The sequence below is a fragment of the Python bivittatus genome, unplaced genomic scaffold, assembly GCF_059951505.1.
Source record: "Python bivittatus isolate LINGU-HERP-01145 unplaced genomic scaffold, Pbiv_v1 ctg000080_np1212, whole genome shotgun sequence".
Classification (NCBI taxonomy): Eukaryota; Metazoa; Chordata; class Lepidosauria; order Squamata; family Pythonidae; genus Python; species Python bivittatus.
In genome coordinates this window covers 47,326,700-47,348,524 of record NW_028277035.1, presented here as the reverse complement: position 1 = coordinate 47,348,524, position 21,825 = coordinate 47,326,700, and the positions used below count along the sequence as shown (strand labels likewise).

The following is a 21,825-nucleotide window of genomic DNA, read 5'->3' as shown; positions in this document are numbered from 1 at the left end:
TAACAGAACCTTGCAAGTCTGAACGTGCTTCTTCACGTGAACTAGAGAGAGGCTTGCCTGAGATGTTTTCTTGGTCCAAGCTCAAACTCCTCTTGTATGACCGTTGCCTTGGGAGCAGCTCTTCCTCCTATCCTCCAAGGCCATTCCCTCTGCCCTCTACAAGGCATGTCTGAAGGGCAAGCGGGCAAGCAGAAGATATGGGCAGAGGTTTCTCAGCTCACAGGCTATAGGAGATCTCTCAGAGCTCATTTCCCAGGGGTTTGCTTTGTCCTTGCCCCTGTCCTCCCTTGGCAGCCTCACACTGCTACCTTTTCATTCCACAAGTACTGGAGACATCAGGGTTGCACTTGCTCTCTTGTCCTGCATTCTGCAATCTACAGCAAAGGCACTTGGCTGTTTGTCAGCTCCTCTGAACCCAGATTGGGTTAGAATTGATAATAAGGTTAAGGCTGATAACTGGGAGTCCAAGGCCAGATATATAATGTCTCTGCCTTAGTCATTTTCCTTGTCCCAGCTAAGGGAAACAAAATAATACATAGAATACAATCAGAAAAAAAAGTGGATATGCTTATCTATCTATCTATCTATCTATCTATCTATCTATCTATCTATCTATCTATCTATCTAATCTCTACATCCACAGACTTCATAATCATGGGAAGGTTTAGGTGGGCAAACTTTTTGTAGCAAGCATCTCACTCAAGTTTTTTTTTTTTAAAGAGCTGAGAACTGCAAAGGGGTGGGGAAACATCACACATGTGGTTGGGACAGATTTGAAAGAGTCTTTATTGCTTTGTGTGTGTGTGATAGGCCTATTTCAGGACTTACACTTCATTTTGCAAGTTTCCCACCTCAGAATGGTGGGAAGTGGCATTGTCTGCTTTTAAGCATCATGCTTACAGAGGGCCACACAAAGGAGACTGGGGCTTTAATGGATTTCTTTGGGGGGGGGGGAGAAATTGAAATTCCTCCTCTTCCTCCATTTCCCTTTATCATGTTAATGCAGTCACATATCTGCCAGCCTACCATTGATTGTCTGACTCTCCCAGGGCTGTGATTCTAGCATGGAAAAAGGGGGCCATGCTAGTGGCTAATCCTATAGCCACAGAAATTAGTGCCAGCATTCATGGCCTAATGGATACAGTGTCTCTTATTTCATCATCAGGAGCTTTTGCAACAGATGAGAACAATGCTATCAATTTGTCTAGAGCCTCAAATGGCATTTGTGTGTGTCTCAGCCTTGGTAGAGATCCAACTCTGCTCTCTTATGAAGTTTTCTTTCTTTTACATCACCACTATAAGCCATGTCATTTCAGGAGACTGACTGAAATCGGTGTGACCCTCTGACTCTTCTGAAATGTCCCCCACTTAACTCATTCCTAGGAGTCATGCAGCTGGACACCACCAAGCTGCAAGTAAACCCAACTTTTGTGCCCAAGGTGAATTTAATTTTCCAGGGCCAGGAACTGATCTGCCCTTCCTTCTGCCCTAACCCTACAAATCCACCTAGAAAAGAGTGGCACAAGATGTTAAGAAATAATATGATAATTTCTTCCAGGTTGTTTGCAGTTTTACTTTTCATTATGGGCCTATGTTTTATTTTGTTCTGGCCCATGCTTATATAGAATAAAATATGATATGGCTTACTACTGAAGTGTTCTTCCTTCTCTCCTGCTATTACCATTCGAAATCACTATGTAATGTGCAGCAGATGCAACAAAAAATAATGCAATTCTTGTACACATTATTGAATTCTAGGGCTGCCAGGTCTGGGCTGCAAAATGCCAGAACTCAAAGAAGCCATACTGGCACACAATCCTGGGAAACCGATGTCCGTTGGACCACAGGGTCAGAAGCAGCTGAACAATTAAACAACAACTAGATGGCAGAAGAGTTAAGATTTTCTTAACCTGTTTGCTGCCTCCTAGTGGTAATCTAGGTCTTTACAGCTTGGATCCAGTAGTATTATGGAATGCACCGACACACGATGGTTTGTAAAGAGAATTAATCAAACCGTGGAAGCCCATCAGTGGTTAAATACAGCATCCAGAAAAGAGCTATTTTGCCTGATAATGCCAGCTGCTTGGCAGGAAACTCTGCAGACAAGGTATTGTTTGCAAACCTGCGCAGGAGTTTCTTAGAGGTTTCTTCTAGAAATTGGATAGTGGGCTGGAAACACGTCAGTACTTCTCTCCCCATTTCCTTTCTCTTGTGAGTTTCGTTCTTTACAATTCTAACCCTGAGAGCAAAGTCTCTCCCTTTAAAAATTGTGTGAGCTGATTTGGAAGAAAAAATTGTCCCAAGAGTAGAATACACACACAATGGTTGGGTTCAAACATCATGAGGTGATTTCTTTGTTTGTTTCATGGTTAGGGGAGCCTCTGTGAGTTGGAAAGCCATGGGTTCCAGTTTAGGATGATGCATGAATTAAGCAACTGTGATTTATCCAATGAACCACAGATGCACCATAATCTACATCAGTGTTTCAAACTTGGCAACGTTAAGATGTGTGGACTTCAACTCCCAGAATTCCCCAGCCAGCATGCTGGCTGGGGAATTCTGGGAGTTGAAGTCCACACATCTTAACGTTGCCAAGTTTGAAAAACACTGATTTAGATGATCTGGAGTCCCAGCCAATCAACAAATCAATAAATCAAATGGGCCACTTTTTAATCTTTTTCAGTCTGACAGGAACCCTAAGATCTGAGGGACTCTAAATATTGTCCTGCCTAAACTACTGTTACTCATAGTCCCCAGAGCAGAAAGACTTGGAGGGTTTTGCTTTCTAAACCATAACTCTACTTGGAGCCTATTTTGGTGGACTGAGAAGGGAGAGGTCGCTTAAGGGCAATAAGAAATATCCTGTAGCTCTTAAATAGCAAGCAAAAAGAAACAATGGGTGAAACAAGGGCACACAATAAGATGTTTAGCTAAAGCATTTGCCCAAATGAGTCCAAGTTCCTGGAATGGGTTACACCCACCTGCCTACATTTATCTGGAGGATTCAGAGGGAAAACTCAGAAACCCAGCCCTTGAGGGGTTGGCTTCAGAGATGCTGTTCTTCTGGGAGATCATCTTCAGGCCTTCCTCTCCAGACCACATGCTGGCTTATATGGAAAAGTTATTATAAAATGCCCGGAGAGCAGATGGTTGGGCCCACCTTATCTTCTGGTGCTTTAATTATGACAGGAGCCTCTACATTAGAGGTCAAAACCTGCTGTCTTGGATTTCTTCTGCCCTCCCCCACCTCCCAAAAACAATCTTGGCTCCTTCTAAAAGCTGCCATCAAATTACAATCTTCAATATGCCAGAAGGAGAAAATTGCATTGGAAGCAATCATGATGAATTATCTAATTTAATCTGTTTAACTAGAATACTACTTTAATTATTCAAATACCATTTCTCATCCTAGCCTTGCCTAATTCATCATCCCATCATTACCTATTTCTTGGAACAAGCCAGGTTGCCCTGTTGCCTTTAGCCTGAAGAAACTGCATACCCATTTTAAAGGGTAATTTATGGGATGTATATGTTGCTTTCCTTGATGTACTGTACTGTACAGAGTTTCCCCCCTTCCAATTTTTTCCTCACAACAACTGTGCAAGGTAGGTTGGGTTGAGAGAAACAAGTGGCCCAAAGTCACCCAGGGGGTCTCTTCAGTATTAGCTCAACACTCAACCCTCTTTCTTTTCCTTCTATCATAACAGCATTCTGAATATAGGCTGCTTGCCAGATAGGCTTGGTCACTCAATCCATATTCCCCCAGTCATGTGCCCCCATGGCTTTGGATCATGTGCAGAACCCCACCCTCTGCTGCAGATTTAAGGGAGAAGCTTGTGAACTGAGACTGGACAACAGTTGGGATTTACCATCTCCTTAGCAGCATCTAAGAATCTTCCCCCAGAATCTTCCCCCAAATCTGGAGGAAGTCCAGGTAATGAACCAGAAGAATTTTTGCTTTGAAAAATTGCAACTTTGATAGAAATAGTTTACCAGTCAAGCCAGGAATTAGTACTAGATTGTGGGTGCTGTCTAAATTGTCTTTTATTTTCTGTATAAGGTAGTGAATTATATGTAATTCTGCTTTTACATATTCTTCAGCCTGGGCATGATTATACTAGTTTTATTTATAATCTTTTTATGGTCTCTAATATTAAATTGCGACATCTCCCAACTGATAGGAAAATATGACATTTGTAAGCAGACCAGCTCCATCCTGTGGTCTTCCAGGAATATTGCATTTCCCTTTTTAAATTTCTTTTTAAGTTGCCCACTGCATCATCAAGAACTAAACAATTCTGTCATTTATCTTTTCCAATTTGAGTTTAACTTTTAAAGTGAATTACATTTATAGTTTATCTGTTTAAATGAAGTTTGATTTTGTTTATCTCTGGTGAGATTGGTCTATCTGCCAAAGAGGGAAGAGCTGAATAATCTATCACTTGTTTCTGTGCTACATAGCCAGGAGGATACGCTATTGAGAATATTTCTCCTTTTGCATTTTTATCCTTTAATCATCAGAAAGGCAGCACAAGGTGTGAGAACCCATATAGAGGTCGGGGGGAATGCCTGGTGAAGCACTCCCAGGAAGTTAAGCCGGTACCCCAAAGCTGGAGGCAGGACCAGGATGTGAAGACCTAGAAAGCTGCTGGGAGAGAACTGAGACCTTCAGCCTTATATTCTTTAGCAGTGTTTTTCAAACTTGGCAACCTTAAGATGTGTGGACAGCATGCTGGCTGGGGAATTCTGGGAGTTGAAGTCCACACATCTTAAGGTTGCCAAGTTTGAAAAACACTGTTATATAGTCTCAGGTGTTCTGCTACAAAGAGTTTCTATTTAATTTCCAGTCATTTTTCTTCCCAACGAAAATAGTCTAACACAGGTAGTCCTCACATAACCACAATTGGGACCAGAATCTCAATCAAGCAGTCATTAAGTGAGATGCTCACATCACTGCTTCGCTCAATGGCCACAATCTGGGCACTCCCAGTTGTGATCATTAAGTGATCTTCCGGGTTGTTAAGCCATTGGACCGAAAGAACTGCCTGCTGAAGGATTTCAGCTCCGCGCAAAGCTGAAATCCTCCTGGCAGGCAGCTCTTTCGCTCTCAAATATTCCTACAGATCGCCAAGAGGTTTCCCCTCCCCTCCGTGCATGGGAGGGAAATCCTTCATGGGGCTGGAGGAATGGAGCTCAAATCTTCAGGATTTGAGTTCTGTTCCTGCAGACCGCAGAAGGTTTTCAGCTCCCCTCCACTTGCAACCTTCCCTGCCGGCTTCCCAATCGACTTTCTGGGGAAGCTGGCAGAGAAGATTGCAAATGGTGATCACATGATCATGGGGCGCTGGGCAACCGGTCGTAAATGCAAGCCAGTTGCCCAGTGCCCAAAATGCGGCGACATAACTGCAGGGTGGGGGGGGTGGGGCGTGATGTTTTACAACGACCAAAAGTGCTTTATGGGCCATAAAGCACCCTTCCTGAGGCCATTGTAACAGTCATTAAGTGAGGACTACCTGTAAAGTTTTTGCAAACTCTCTTGCCTCTCATTAAAGTGCAGAACATAGACCAAAATATTTCCCGGCTGTTTAAGAAGAATGAAAGGGCAGGCAAATACTGGCTGGGAAAAACTCTGTCAACTGATTTCTTCTTATTTGGCAGCTCAGAGAGGCAGAGAAGCAGCTATTCAGGGGAATTCAGGGGTAAGACTCATAGGCATCTGTTTTGGAGGGAGACCCTGTGCTATGCTTGAGAACTAGAATCATGATACTCAAGTGGGGAGCTTATACTTGGCTGCCTAACAGTCCAAGCTAGGGTGGCATATGGTGAATTTAATCGGGTGTGCTTTTGGAGAGCTGGACAGAAACGAATCCCATTTGTAATGGCAGTAATTGTGTAATTGAGGGCAGCTGTGCATAGTATAATTGATCCAAGTGAAAGCTGGCTGGCTTGAATCAGCTGTTCCCCTTGCCTACTTCTCAGCTTCGGTTTCTTATTAGCAAGACTCAAGCAGCCTTCCCCAGTTTGATTTCCTCTGGATGTGTTGGATTACAATTCCCACATTCCTAGCCAGGATGACTTTTGTAACCTGAAGGTCAGCCAGATAGGTGATGACTGGTATAATCCAGTGTTTCTCCACCTTGGCAACTTTAAGATGGGCGGACTTCAACTTCCAGAATTCCCTGGGAGGCTGGGGATGAGTGTCTTCCTTTGAAAAGTACCCTGTTTAAGGCCCAAGGTGGCACCTGTATTGTGAAGGCAACCAGCATGTTTTTTTTAAAAACAAAGAGGCTGGGACTGTGCTTAAACCATCTGTTTGGAAAGGCCCACCTCTAGCATGGAAATTCAGGTCCCGAATCCCCTCTGCATTATTGAAATTTAAGCCTGTTGCTGAGAATGAGGCTGACATGATATTAAAAACCATTTCTCAAGCCTTGGATTCATGTCACTTCAACTGTCTTCTTTTTCCTTTCCAGCCCAGCTCCCTCCAGCTGCACGAGGAACAGAAGTTAGTCGGTATCTTCTCCACTTGCAGACTCACAAGGTGGTGTGTAAGGAGTTGTATCTCTTGAATGTTGGCTTGTAATGTGCTCTTAAAAGCAACACAGGACCACCCCGAACAAAGCACGCAACCAACTCTAGGTGGGACTTGAGGGTAACATGGCAGCTAGAGCTGCATTCTGCAAAATTATTTTTAAATGATTGTTGAATAAACCTCAACAAATGAGGCCAACCATGTTTAGCATTTCATGCTAAGTCACACCCAAATAAAGCACTTCATAGGTCAGCATATTGTGCAAACCAGCTTGTAACTTCAAGTGTAGCACAACCGCTGTCACACGGATCCTGTCCATTGCTTTGTTTTTGAAAAAGTCAAGTATGAGCCTTTGAAACTTTTATGCCTCTGAATTTTCACCCCACTCTGCTTCCAACAGCGCTGCCTCCAAGGACCCAGGTAGCTTTTCACAAAAGACCCACTGGAACCTTGTGTTATTACTTTGACAAATTGCAAAAGTTGGACCTCTCCTTTTTTTGAGGACTGGATTCAAGAGATGCATATCCATTTTTGAAAAGGCAATTTTATCTATCAAAAACTGATTCAATAAATATTTCTATAGCATAAATTTTATGATATTTTGTAATGTTAGACAGTTATTATTTTTCCCCTAAGGTAGATTTAGACGTCTGTTTGGCATTTAAATGTGACATATAATGATGGTTTTCCCCTTTTCTTGGGGAGGGGCAACCGGTAGCATGCCCCAGGCCGCGTGAGCCGATGTCCTTCCGCAGGCTGCCTCCGTTCCGGAGAAGGAAGGGTTAAGCTAAGCCTCCCCATCTGTAGCTGAGCGCCCCCCCCCCCCGTCCCGTCTGCCTCCAGAAGCCAGGGGACTTAATTGCTTCCTTGCGCAGGATCTCTCCTGCCCCCTCCTCTCGCCCAGGCGAGGGGGGTCAGTGCGTAATAGAAACCAGGCTCCTGAGGAAAGCGAGATTTCTTCTCCGCCGTCGCCCCCACAGTCCGCCTCCCCTCGGAGTTCTTGGCCAGCTGTTTTCCTCCTGCTCGGGGGAGCGGAGCGGGTGAGCTTTGTGCTGCCCTCTGCCGATCAGCGCCCCGCATGAGGCGAGCTCGCTTTCCCTTTCCCTTGCCCAGCCTACGCTCCGGAGAAGCGGGCGGTGCAGATTCCCGTAAGTGAGACCCGTTTTCTTCCCCCGTGGTCGGATTTTCGCTACAATATAACTTTCTTGAAGTTTACGTGGTGCCCTTCCCGTTGGGGCTGAGACCGACGCGGCACTGGGGGAAAGTGAATCGGTACGCCTAGCGGGCCAGGAAGGACTGACCGCCAGCAGCAGCAGCACGTCCCCGCTCTCTCGCCGTTCCCTGCCCAAAAGCCCCAAGCAGGCATGGGATTTGAAGCGCCTCGAACGACACTCCTGCCATCGCGGGGTTGTTCTCCGAGAAACCACGACATAGCTGATTAGATTAGCCTGAGATCTTTTCCAGACCCGCCCTCAAAAGCGCCCTTTCACACCCCTCTCCTTTGAGCTGCCAGACTGGCGCGCGACCACGTGCCTCGTCCGCTCGGGTTGGAGGTGACGTCCCCTCTCAGCCACGCCAGCTTTGGGAGGCGGGAGGGGGCTGCGCATTATTCCTCGGCTGGGAGAGCGGGTGAGTCGCTGGCGCGCGCGCTTGGGACACTGGGTGGCTGGGGCGAGCTTCTGCCTGCCTCCGCTCCCTCCTCCGCCTGGGAGCCCCCCGCCCTGGCGTCAGGGAAAGCCGGAACAACTGGCAGGTTATTCTGGACGGGGCCAACCGATTGCCAAGAATTTCGGAATTCTGCAAGAGAGTTCGAGAGGGGGATAATTTATTGCGCGCGCGCACACACCATTCCACCTTTAAACTGATGTATAAACGTTTGGGTTCCGTTGCCTGCGGCTGCAGGGGCCGAAGAGGGCTGGACCTGAGAACCTAGGAAGTAGCTATCGCTTGTCGGAGCTGAACTTTTCTGCTACTAACTCATGAGAGCTTTAGATGCGATGATTTGCAAAATCTAAATAATATTCTTTCCTTACTTTTTGTAGCCCCTTTGAGGCAGGGACTTATTGTTGCACTCTGCAAAGCCTCAGGTACATCAGCAATGCTATATACATTTTAAATATATATAAAAATCAGGTTTGGCACATAATTTAGGGTCTTTCAGTTCAGAATGTGGGTGGTAGTGTATAAATACAGCCACAGTGATCATGGTTATATCAATCTGCAGAGATTGGGGTCAAAAGGGTTAATATTCCCCTCTGTTTTCTCAGGTGCGTTTATGAAAACTCCTGCTCTGATTTAGGTGGTTTTGCTGCTGCGCTCCAAAATATTTTACTAATGTTTAGTAAAGCCAGCACTTCCTAGAACTTCTTGCTCTGTGGATATCTGGATAGCACTGCCTCCATCCTAGTTAAGATGCAAGTCCAGTTCTTCATTATGTGGCTCCCAGGAAAATAATCCAATGATTTCCGGCAAGTTGGGAAATCCTGCAAGATTGTTAATATGGGCAAATTAGTTTAAATATTATTTAAATGTGTGAACAGCTTGCAAGCATCAACAAAGAAGACATGTTAAAAAGTGGATTAAATTGGGAGGAAGAAGTGTTGCCCGTAGAAGCTGTTGGACTTCAACCCCGATCAGCCCATTTGGAATTATGGAAATTGTAGTCCTACAACATCTGTAGGATAACAGACTTTGCTCCTCTAAAGTAAATGAAACTGAAATGTGAAAAACAAAATGGTCATGTGATTCACGTTCTCTTAACTTTTTTATAGATGGTGATTCGATTTAGTGACAGACACTAAGAACACTTAAGCAACTCCTTTTCTGTATTATTTGTTCTGACATACCTTTTATTTCTCAAATGACCTTAGTTTTCCTGTGTCAGATTCTCCCTTGGCAGTAAACTTTCCAAATAGAAGAATAAAAATGGGAAATGCCCACTCTTGGTAGAAAATGCTATACAGTAGATTTTCCTATTTATTTGTACCAAAGTTGAAAGAAGAACCGCAGTATTTGGGTTTTCTATACTGCCCAGTCTGCAGCAATAATTTTGACTCTTTCCATCTCTTGTTCTGTTGTAACAAATGTCTGAGGGTCTTTCAGAAAAGCTTTGCTCTGATTTGTTCTGCTGACCCCTAATGCGAAATGCTGTTCTTTCAGGGCTGCCTACTAAGTTCAGACAGGAGCAGTGGTGTGTTATAGGGGGTAATATCAGAAAACAAGGTCGTCATGTTGCCTCTGGCCACTTGTAAATCGGGCCAGATTTACTATCTGCCTGTAGTCCCTATGTCTCCCTAGTACTAATTAACTACAGTGCTCCCCCAGTGCCAGCCACTGCTTAGCACCTCGTGCTTGTTTGTAGCAGGGTTAACTTTGTGCTAGCATGTGTTTCTTAGGGCAAATCTCTTCCCTCTTGTACCTTACACATTCTGGCACAATCAGATTTATACTACTTTCAATGTAATTAAATGTAACTAAACTATGATTACTAAGCCTAAGGAACAACAGGGAATTGAGAAATTGTAGTTCTGATGGAAAAAGCTGATCACTTAGGAACATCAGACTTCGCTAAGGGTCATGTAAGGATTTTGGTTTGGCAAAACTTTAGTGGTATAAATTTGTAGAGAGATGTGGAAATTTTGTGTAATTAAAAGGCAGCAGCTGGGATCCATTTTATGCAATTCTTGTAACTGGGTTCAGCTTGATGTACCATCCCAGCTTATATTGTGGGGGTTGGTTCTGCTGATCTAGCAAAATGGCTATAAGAGATTGAATTATGAACGAGGAAGTAATTTATTCAAATCTGAGTTCAGTCACAAATTTAGGAGGTAATTTGAACCAAGTCTCCTCTCTCAGTATGGAAATAGTAATATATTTGAGGAGATATTGTAAGATTTGCCAAGGTGTTCCATAGGTATTCTTGTGTGGAGAAAAATGACTGGAAGACTATTGCCTATCCAGGAGCTTCGGGATGGCGTGCCACCATTGTTCCTTCTATTCCCAGGTGTCCTGGGCCACATTAACTACTGAGCTTCCTTAAAGGCCAGTCAAGGTCCTCTGGCATGAAATGTGTTTTTCAAGGCTGGTTGCTGTTTGGGATGGTACGACCTTGGAATGCGGGAGGATATCATAAACAGTGGAATTGGCTGCTGTCCACTCGCCTCAACTTATCTGGTGGGAAGAACCTGAGTCGTCATGAAACCTGAAAACAACAGGTGTGATTGATTAAGGTGCTGCCCTTAGAGGCACGTAGCATTCTTCTAAAATTTAGGATAAAAAGCTTCGAAGTTCTGCTCAGGTGGAGCTTCAATGCAGACCTAACTGGGAAGGTGCTGCGTACCGGCCAGAGATTGGGGTCTCCTCGTTGCCGTCCGCTGGGGCTCCCGACAACTGATTGAGGAAAGCTTGCTTGGTATTGTATATGCTGCATACTATTGTGCCTGCTTTAGAATAAAGATGCTTTAACTTCAACCCACTTATGTGCTTATTGCTTCTGGATCCTTAAAAAGAACCATTGCCTTTGGCAAAACATCTTGGAATATTTGAAATGTGCTGCATCTTCTCCAATTTGGTGCCCTCTAATTATTTTGCACCCCAACTCTGATAGTTCCCAGCCAGTTATATATCATGCTATAGCAAAACAGTGATTGTGATGGAATGGAATTATGAAGGCCAGACTCGGGGAGAGAAGCATCCTCTTTCGTCTCCGGAAGGGAGAGGAAGAGATAAGAGGATGAGGCTGGCACCTACCTGAGGAATTCACTTGGTGTTTACTGGCTGACCCTGGGAACTAGTTTCAGTTTGGGAAGATTCTTGCTAAAGGTTATAGCTAATAAACATTGCTGAACTGAATCTGCATGGTCTCCTGGAGTCCTTGGGCTAGGCCTGACATCAATTGATGCCATCCTCTTATCTCTTCCCCTCCCTTCCGGAGACGAAAGAGGATGCTTCTCTCCCTGAGTCTGGCCTTCATAATTCCATTCCATCAGAGTGATTGAGATAATCTAATCCTTTCTCTGTTTCTTCACTTTCATTTAAGCTTTTTCCTATTTTCTCCACAGGAGACAGATTTTAATGTATATTCAGCTGATTTACCCAACCATTCTTTTGAACTGACACTTCTCTACTATGACCTTTGCTTACTGGTGAACTTTCGTAAGATGAGAAGAAGTGACTGCCTCCAGAAAGTCATTGATGAAGCTTTACTTGGGAGAGAGCATAAAAGCAAAGGAGGATATTATTTATTATTCTAGGAATAGTAAGCAGTACCTGAACTGTCAGCCAAAGTCATTGGAAATGCAAAGATTAAAGGCTAACCCTAAGTCCCAGCAACATTTCAGGTCACAGAAGGACTTCTGTTTCTTACGATTTGATTTTGCTCTGGAAGAACCTTGAAATATAGATAGAAAATAAAAGGAAAAGTAGGAATTCATGGTTTCCTTTGCTATTGCTTCCTCTGAGAGCTATTCTTCTCTTTCTGTTGAAATTAATTTCTCCATTTACCAGAAAGAACTACAGTTAATTCTTTTGCACAATCCTATCAGAAGCCTCTGGCGTTGAAAGGGACAAGAAGACCTGAGCATTTTGCTGGAAAATAGGTTGCAAAATGGCAATGAGTATGGAATACTTGACTTCGTGGATCTGCTTACTAAATGTTTTTCTAATGGTTTGGAATCATGACATGACTGAAGGAGCCCAAGTAATATTGGACAGTCCATTCATCTCAGTCTGGAATGCACCAACTCAAATATGCCAGGACAGATATGGAATATCCCTTGACTTGAGAATTTTTGATCTAATTGTCAACCAGAATGACTCATTTATGGGGAAAGACATTACTCTTTTCTACAGTAACAAATTTGGATATTATCCATATTACACTAAGGATGGAGTTCCCATCTATGGTGGTCTCCCTCAAAATGCTAGTCTAAAAGATAATCTCCAGAAGATTGAACAAGACATTAAGAATACCATTTTGGATGTTAGCTTCAGAGGTCTGGCAGTTGTGGACTGGGAACACTGGCGTCCCTTATGGATTCGGAACTGGGATTCTCTGAAAATTTATCAAAATAAATCCATAGAGTTAGTTAAGGAGCAGCACCCTGATTGGCCTGCTGACAAGGTGATTAAAGAAGCCCAGTTAGCATTTCAGCAATCTGCTCGAGCATTCATGGAGCAGACATTGGCCTATAGTGAAACCCTGAGACCTAAGGGATTCTGGGGCTTTTATGGCTTCCCTGACTGCTATAACAACGATTACCACCATGTCAATTATACTGGAGAATGCCCAGAGATTGAGAAACAGAGGAATAACAAGTTGCAGTGGCTCTGGAAGCAAAGCTGGGCTCTTTATCCCAGCATTTATCTCCCCGAAGAACTTAGACTGACTTCCAAAACTCTTGAATTTGCCCGTCATCGAATCCAGGAGGCATTCAGGGTTTTGAACTGGACACAGAATGACATCCCTGTCTTACCTTATACTACCATTATATATGAGTTTACTCAAAACTTCATCACGCAGGTAAACAATTCTCAGTGTGCCAGTGAAGGATTTGATAAGCTTTGTCCAGTTGGAATTAACTGGAAAACATTGCATGGAAATAAGAATCATGGACTTCAATAGAATATTCTTATCTTACTGGTATCCTTAAAGTTCTTGGACTCAGTATGCCATCACCATTACCATCTGTTGCTATAATTTTCATTGAAAATTAGACCAAGCATTTTCTCCCCCCCCCATAAATTGTTCTAACATGGCTTAATCTGAAAAATCAACATCTGTTTGGGGAGCATGTTCAGTTTTATGTTACAGGTAGTCCTCAACTTATGACCACAATTGGGACCAGAACTTCCATCACTAAGCGATGCAGTTGTTAAGTGAGTCATGCCTGATTTTACGACCTTTTTTGCAGCAGCTGTTAAATGAATTATATGGTCATTAAGCAAATCTGGCTTTCCCTATTAACTTTGCTTGTTGGAAGCCCCCTGGAAAAGTTGCAGATGGCAATCACATGACCCCGGGATGCTGCAACCATTGTAAGTACGTGCTGGTTGCCAAGTGCCCGAATTTTGATCATGTGAACATGGGGGTGTGGCAGTGGTCATAAGTGCGAGGACCAATCGTAAATCACTTTTTTCAGCACCATTGTAACTTTGAACTGTCCTTAAACAAATGGTCATAAGTTGAGGACCACCTGTAGATTTTCTTCTGTTTAACAGTGTTTCATGTTTGGATGAGACAGGATTACAAATCAATGTAGGTTAGATGTGACATGTATTGAAAATCAGTGGGGCTTTTTATTGCTGTTTTGTTTTTGTTTTAGAGTATCAAAAATTTTATGGAAGATTTTCTCTTTCCCCCAATCCCTTCGGGTGGGGGAAGTACACTTAAAACCTAGGTGCCATCTTTAATTTTCCAGCAATAACACAGAAGTTGTCCTGTCAGTATAGCACCAACATAGTCCCTATCCAGTGAATTGCTGTTTGTCACTAACGAGCAAAATAAAGATGAAGGGAAAAACAAGATTATTCAAGAAATGTTTTAGAGGAATGAAGTAGTAGCAGATGGTTCAGAAGATATGAAATTGCAGAGGTCTAGGAGAGCCCTTATGGAAGCAAGTTATTTAATTAAGATCTTGCCATCACACATAAATGGAGAAATTCTTCCAGTAATAGGGAGAAATATACAGAGACAAGAAAAAAAAAACATGAGTAGAGGATGTGATAAAAAATTAGCTTCCTAGGAAGAAGAGACTTTAGAGAGACTTTCTGAACTGGCTGGAAAAGGCGAGACAACAGGAGATTGAGATGAGCAGGAAGGTGCATACTAGACAAAGTAGGAAACATCAGCAGACAGTTTCTCAAAAAGCTGAAGAGGAAGAAATGTCAGCATTTGGCCACAGCTTAGCTTGGGAGAAAGAACTCTAGATGATTACACAAAACCAGACCATACTTAGGAGAGAGAGGCAAGAAATCATGTTGGAAGATATATTAGATGATTTAAGAGAGTCAGAGAAAACCAGTAGAAAAAAGGATGCTGTCCAGATAAAAGTATTTCAAAAAAAACATGAAAAACAAGAGTACATTCTCTTTTTCTTTTCAATTAGACCTCGATGCAAGGTTGGGCAGTCTTTTTGCTGCAGGAGACTGCTTTTTTTTTTTAATCAACTGAAGACTGCAGGGGGTATAGTAGTGATGTGATAACACCAGAAGGATCAGAGTCAGATTTTGTTAGGTTGTTTGAGAAGTAAAATAGGTGTGTTCAACTTTTTAATGCACCTATGTTGCTTCTTATTGTGAAGTAGAAAGGCAGATAATGCTGCTGTTGCACTTTAGAATGATCTGATGTGCCCCAGGGTTGCAAAGAAGGGGACTGCATGTGGCATGCAGTCACTTCTTGACCACCTCTGTCCACTGGATAATAGGCTCTTCCTGTTAACAAGGCAATCAGGGAAAACTTCAACCAAATTCTTTAATCAACTCCTTATACTTAATCCTGACACACAATATTATTATGCAAAGTTCTCAAACAGCTGCTATTTAGAAGTTTCTGTCTAAACGACATTTCGGTTGTGACCAGAGAAGGAATGCTAAAATTCAGATACCAAAAATGATGCAATTTGGAACTGTCCTAATATTTTTCTTTTGCAGGAGGACCTGGTCCATACTATTGGTGAGAGTGCTTCTCAAGGTGCTGCTGGAGTTATCATATGGGGTAGTACAAATTTAAGTCATTCTTGGGTGAGTGTGGCAAGGAAGTGAAAGCTGGGACAGAGGGTCATGTGAGGCTAGGTATGGGGATTTCAAAGGTTCAAATCCTGATAAGAGATATTATTTGGGCAAAGGCCTTTACAATATTTTTTCAATCCGTACATTATGGATTTGTAATATATTCAGTTATGGGATAAAAACAGCTGTAGCTGCTCTAGCAGATGACCTTTGTCAGGACTTTGATGAAGGAATATGCACCTCTGGTCCTGCTGGACTTCTCAGCAGCATTTGATATGATCAAGGTATCCTTCTGGTTTGGCTGCAAGGGTTGGAGCGGGAGGAACTGTTTTGCTGTGTTCCGTTCTTACTTAAGCAGAAGGTAATTGGTGGAGGAGCAGAAGACTGATCCGGCTCTTGGCTACTCCAGAGAGAAGTGCTTCAGGGATCAATCCCCCCACCCCCCATGTTATTCAACATCTATATGAAGCCACTGGGAGAGGTCATCAAAATTATAATGACATCCAGCTATGCATTATCACCCCAGGCTGTGTTGGAGATGCTATAAACTATCTGAGCTGCTGTCTGAAAGCTGTTAGGGCTGAAAGATGGGCAGAAAGAAGCCCAAACTAAACTCTAGCAAGATGGAGTTACTCTATGCCTGTAAACATCAGAGCTGTCTGGTAATAGCGGCCCCAGTAATTGCTTCTGGTGAGGTTATCCTCTCCCTGAAAGAGATGGCCTGGAGCTTGGGATCCTTTTGGATTCATGGCTCCTACTTGAGCAACAAGTGGAGTTGTGGCCAGGGAGTCTTTCACCCAGCTTCTACTGATGCACCACTTGCAGCCCAACCTGGACCAGGAAGCCCTGATAATGACAGTAACTCATACCTTGATCATCTCTAAGTTGAATTACTGCAGGGTGCTTTAGACAAGGCTGCCTTTGAAGATGACTCAGAAGCTGCAACAGGGGCAAAATGGGGCAACTGGACTATTAGTCAAGGAATTTTTTTCATTGCATAATTATGACCATCTTTAGGCTGTTATACTGGCTACCAGTAGGCCGCTGAGCTCAGTTCAAAATGTTGGTTATCGCCCATAGAACTCTATAGAGTATGGCATTAGGATATATAAAGAAACATCTTGCCAAGTATGATTCTGCCTATCCAGTCTCAACATCACAGGAAGGCTTGCTAAGGAATTAGTTGCTGCTTGAGATGCAATTGGTTCCTATCCTCCTCTCATTAAGGAAGATCCTTAAAATGATTGTGTTTAACTGGCCTTTAGGAGGAATGGGGTTGTCCATCTGTAATTAGTTGTAATGATTTTTGGATTGTTTTTAAATTGCTGAGATGTTCTCTTTTTGGTTTCCTCCTGTGTACCATCAGAGTCAGTCAGATAGGGGTGGGTCTGTAAATATTAAATAAATAAATAAATAAATATTCAGTCAAATGCTGGACATCCATCTAGTGGGGATGCTTTAATTTGAGTCATGGACTGCAGAGGTGGTTGGACGTGATGCCTGTGTTGCCCTTTTTGACTCTGTGTTTCTAATGAGAATCAAGCCTAAATTAATTCCATAATAACCATGTTTGCTACTCATGTAAATCAGTTAAGATAATTAACAATAGCATTTGAACATTATTTATGCTGGTTTCCTAACAGTTGTGACAAAGACCGCAAGTAATATCACTTATATTTATTCATAATTCTGTTACAATATGTTCTGAAGCATTTTGGATGGTTTGCCCCAGCCAGCTTCTTTCAGAGTCTGCCTCATAGGTTTATTGTGGTAACTTGTAAAACTGGATTAATTTCATAAGTCACTCTGAACAAATAAGTAAAGGTTATGAGAGACTGAATCAATCTTTTAGCATTTCACTCTTTCTGCTTTTGCTCTCCCAAATGATGGGAAGCTCTAAATTACTTTTGTAGAATTGGAGGAGACAGCTTTAGAAACTTGTGTGCCTGTTTTCACAACACATTAGGTCATATTTTGGCTAGGCTTAACCTGTTGTTTGAACCAGGCCCGTGGCCAAACTAGTAATTAGGATTTCATGGTTTAAGTATGACTCCATGTGTCATTCAGACCTGGACCAATGGCTAGTTCAGACAGTGGTAATTAAGTAAACCTGGTACAACAATGGCTGTGATATCTGGATGACCAGGAAAATTTTGGTTTTGTGATTTTATGGTCCAAACCATGGATAAGTTGTGAGACTGTATCCATAATCTCCTTTCCAATGTGTATTTATTTAAAAAATGTACAGATTGAGAAAAATATCTGGGAAGAGGTAATCTGCCAGCATGGGGTTCGGTATCATTAGTATGCTGATGATATCCAATTATACACCTCTACCCCATGCCAGGCAAGTGATGCTGTTTAGGTGCTGGCTCAGGGCCTGCAGGCTGTAAGGGCCTGGATGAGGAGAAACTGGCTGTGATTCAACCCTAGCAAGATGGAGTAGTTGTGGGTTTTTGGCCCCCCAGGGTCAGGAGAGTTGACATCTCTGACTCTGGACAGGGTAACACTCCCCGAGACAGATCCAGTGTGCAGTTTGGGGGTCCTCTTGGGCTTACAGCTCCTGCTGGAAGAGCAAGTGGCAGCTGAGGCCAGAGGAGCCTTTGCACAAATCCATCTTGTGCACCCATTGTACCCATTCCTGTACCACGAGGCCTTGCTCACAGTCACTCATGGCTTAGTCACCTCCTGTTTGGATTATGTAATGCGCTCTACATGGGGCTGCCGTTGAAGATCATCCAGAAGCTGCAACTGGTTCAGAATGCAGCAGCACACACAGTTTTGGATCCCCCACAGTTCACCCGAGTAACACCACTGCTATGTGAGCTGCACTGGCTCCCAGTTGCTTTCTGGGTGCAATTCAAGATGCTGGTTATCATCTTTAAAGCCCTACCTGACACAGGGCCAAGTTATTTGTGGGACCAGCTCTCCCCGAGAGTATTTTCCTGTCCTACTAGGTTAGATAGGGTGGGCATGCTACAGGTGCCCCCCCTTAAATGTTGCCACCTGATGAGACCTCAGAAGCACACCTTTTCAGAGGCTGCCCCAGATCCCCACCCTTTTAGCCTTCCAGAAGTCTGTAAAGGCCTGGCACTTCCCCCAAGCATTGGGCTAAGGTGGGAATGGAGCTGGGAGGATGTTTGGCCTGGCACCTGGGGGGAAGTGTACTTTTGTTTTTAGCCATGTTTTTATGGATTGTTGTGAGCCACCTAGAATCATTATATGAGATAAGCGGCTATATAAGTCTTGTAAAGAAACAAACAAACCCTGCAGGAATGTTTGTCCTCTTACATCACCCTGTCAACCAGGTTGGTGATCATCACTATGATTCAATAGGTGTTAATGTGTCTTCATGGTGACCATGATAGTTGGGATTTGAATCAACAGTGCTGGAGGGCATCAGGTTAGGGAAGACGGTCTTACATGGTTGGATCTCTTGTGGGAAATGTGTACTGAAGTCATATAATTCTTGCAAACATCTCTTCCAAACTCATTTTTTTTCCTGGGCCTGCTTTTTTGTAACTTACAGGAAACCTGCCTTCAAGTGAAGGAGTATGTGGACATGCTCCTTGGCCCATACATTATGAATGTGACCAGTAGCACTAAGCTGTGTAGTGAAATACTCTGCTCAAACAATGGCCGCTGTGTGCGGGGAGAGAACTACCCCAACGCCTTCCTGCATCTCAGTTCTGCCAGCTTTACTATTAAGAAGCATAATGTGGACCCAGGCTTTATTCTGATTGGCCAGATGTCGATGGAAGATCAAGTCAAGATGGCCCAAGAATTCACATGTCAGTGTTACAATGGCTGGACGGGATTGCAATGTGAGAAGAAGTCAATCTAGAATGAGTTATTCAGCCCAGAGTTTCATGATATATAATACATGTCAACAAGAAAAGCTCAACCTGCAGAATTAGTCTACATAAAATTAATATATATTCATATATATTGTACGTTAGATCGATGCTTTGCCAGATGATAGGCCACATTCCCTTCCCCCAAGCTGGTTCAGAAGTCTGGGAGCTGCAGTCCGTCCTATATGAAGGGCACAGGTGGGTGAAAGTTGGGCTTCATCTTTTTGCAATGACACTAAAAGGCATTGGCCAACCAGTCTGATTTTCCCTTTCTGGAGGGTGCAAGCAGAAATCCTTCTAGCAATGGTCTTAGTGGTTATCTGCATCTTTGCCTGGGTACATAATACAGTTCTGCCTTGCAGCATAAAAAAAGCCAGCATGCTTTTTCTTTTGATCATGATATGAATACCTACAATAAGCATGCTTTTCTTACAAATGTATTGTGTTTGCTTTCATTTCCGTCTGAAGAGGTTATCAGGTCAGTTACATCTTTGTGTTGCCATGTGCTGATGCACACACAACTTTGTGTTCCCATGTGCTGATGCATACTCAGGATGGAAGACGCACTTCATTTCCTTGTGAGACCTACAGTCTATTCTCACGAGGTATGACGAGAGTTTTGAAGGAAGAGAGCACTGTAACCCATTGATTGCCTCTAAAATAAGTGCAAATGCTCCTGCATACTGTTGTTGCACTGGTGCTTTTCTAGGTTGACAAATGGCTATTTTTATGTGTAAACTTTGTGATTCAAGCAAAAGGCCTAATCTGTTACCAGATTTCTGTAATTTAGCTGCATACGCGTATGTCTAGTGAGGCCATGTCCAGTTAAAGTAGATATCCTGTCTCAATTTTCAGTGCATTACATTGTTTGGCTACAGCTTGGACGCTGACTTTGGGAAGAGGGGGCCATGGCAATACCTGGGATGTTATTGTGGGAGTGCGCTGATGCAGCAAAGGAAGTCATTTACTGAATAAACCACAAAATGCTATTGTGCTAAATTATTAAATTAATAATTAAAAAGCAATTAAATGATTGAAGTGTTATGCATACATTATGCTAAACCAAAAGCTAACAAACTACTATTACTAAGCAGGAGCTGAGTTACACGCATTTTACATAATGAACTACATGATATCCAGTCTGCCGTATAATACCAATAAGTGTCATATCCCCAAATGTGTATATAAATGCACACTTGCCAAATATCCCAGCTTAGCTGGGAGAGACAGTTCCTTTATTTTTCAGGGGGAGGAGGGGGGTCATTCTACCAGGGAAAATTAACCCTGGAAAATTCCCCTGTTGTTTCTTCCACCTCAATGGGCAGAACAAGCAGAAAGGATGTTTGCCAGTTCTCTGAGTAGCACAGAAGCAGGGCTGGCAGCTGGGCTGGGTGCCCCCTTCTGCCTTGTTTGGAGTGTGAGAGAGCGTACAAGTGAGTCCTCCCCAGCTGGTTGGGCTGCTGTGCTTCCTGGCACAGGCGTGTGACAATTGCTGTAGGAGCTCTCTTGTCATGGGGCTCCTCAGGACCGAGTCGCGGAAGAGAGTAGGAGTGGTATATAACAGAAAATGCGGGCCATGAGAGGGATTTGGGCAGGAGCATCTGCAGGGTATTGTCAAAAAAGTCAAGATGGCCACAACTGTGAAGATTTGCCTGCTGATAATGTGCATTGTGTGCACATGATGCACTTGTGCATAAAAAGCAGACAAAGCTGTCATACTGTGGCTACCATCTTGACTTTTTTGACCACACCCTGTGGACATCTCACGGGCTTGTGACTTCTCTCATGGTGGGATTTATGAGTTCTTGGTACTGTCAAGCATTGGATAAATGCAGAAAGTGCCAAGTATGTAAAATCCTCTTGGGCTCTGATGAACCATGGATCCAGTTCACAGAAACCAGTGTCTGACTCTCGGTTAGTTTTCATTCATGAATTGGATGCATTTCTTGGTTTTGACACTCTAAATGCCGCTTCAGCCCCAATTAATAATGTCTGGTTTTCAATGATTTAGGCCTTTAGGCCGCTGTTTGTGGCCCTTTGCAACAGCCACGTCCCTACTTCTGATTCTGGCAGGTTGACAGTTTTTTATATATATTTTTGTATATAAATACATGTATGTTTCATATTCCTACGCTACCATATACGACATACCAGGAAAAGAAACAGAAATGCCTTAAATTTGTGGAAGGCAAAAGATGCCCTCCAGCTGTACATGCTTTGAAAATGACTCAGGAGTGTTTTTGACCTCAGGCACGCCCAGTGCCTCTGCTATTCATTAAAGCAGTGTTTCTCAACCTTAGCAATTAAGATGAGTGGACTTCAACTCCCAGAATTCCCCAACCAGCATGCTGTGGAGTTGAATTCTGGGAGTTGCAGTCCACACTTCTTAAAGTTGCCAAGGTTGAGAAACACTGCCTTAAAGCACTCTTTCCAAATCGTTTCTTGTAATCTGCCCCGTCAATAGCCCCAAGCAGCAAAGCTATTGGTAAAGAACTGCGGATTATAGCTTAAAGTATCCGGAGGACACCGGGTTGCCTAAGCAGAAGTAAATGCGGTGAGGTTTCCTGAAGCTTAATGCCTGATAATTGTGCAGAGGAGGGCACCCGGAATATTTTACTATATCGTAAGAAAAAATGGGATCCTTTTTCATATTAGTAACAAAACAATGTCTAACTTTTTAAAGTTTAGTTAGTATAGTATAGCCCAGCTGTG

At 43.2% G+C, this 21,825-nt stretch overlaps 1 protein-coding gene across 1 annotated transcript; it reads left to right on the top strand.

The window, feature by feature from the left end:
- Positions 1–8,799: 8,799 nt before the first annotated feature.
- On the top strand, positions 8,800–20,146 carry HYAL1 (hyaluronidase 1). The gene is made up of 4 exons (XM_088134010.1): positions 8,800–10,746; positions 11,593–13,052; positions 15,182–15,271; positions 18,789–20,146. The coding sequence occupies exons 2-4, from the start codon at positions 12,138–12,140 to the stop codon at positions 19,101–19,103; spliced, it is 1,320 nt and encodes a 439-aa protein (XP_087990136.1). The 5' UTR covers positions 8,800–10,746; positions 11,593–12,137; the 3' UTR covers positions 19,104–20,146.
- The last annotated feature ends 1,679 nt before the right edge of the window (positions 20,147–21,825 follow it).

What these genes read in the sequence shown, in the direction of transcription:
- HYAL1 (XM_088134010.1), top strand. Translation starts at nt 12,138, where the DNA reads ATGGCAATGAGTATGGAATACTTGACTTCGTGGATCTGCTTACTAAAT. An exon ending in CTCAAAACTTCATCACGCAG is followed by an intron (nt 13,053 to 15,181) that starts GTAAACAATTCT and finishes TTTCTTTTGCAG; the next exon opens with GAGGACCTGGTCCATACTAT. An exon ending in CAAATTTAAGTCATTCTTGG is followed by an intron (nt 15,272 to 18,788) that starts GTGAGTGTGGCA and finishes TGTAACTTACAG; the next exon opens with GAAACCTGCCTTCAAGTGAA.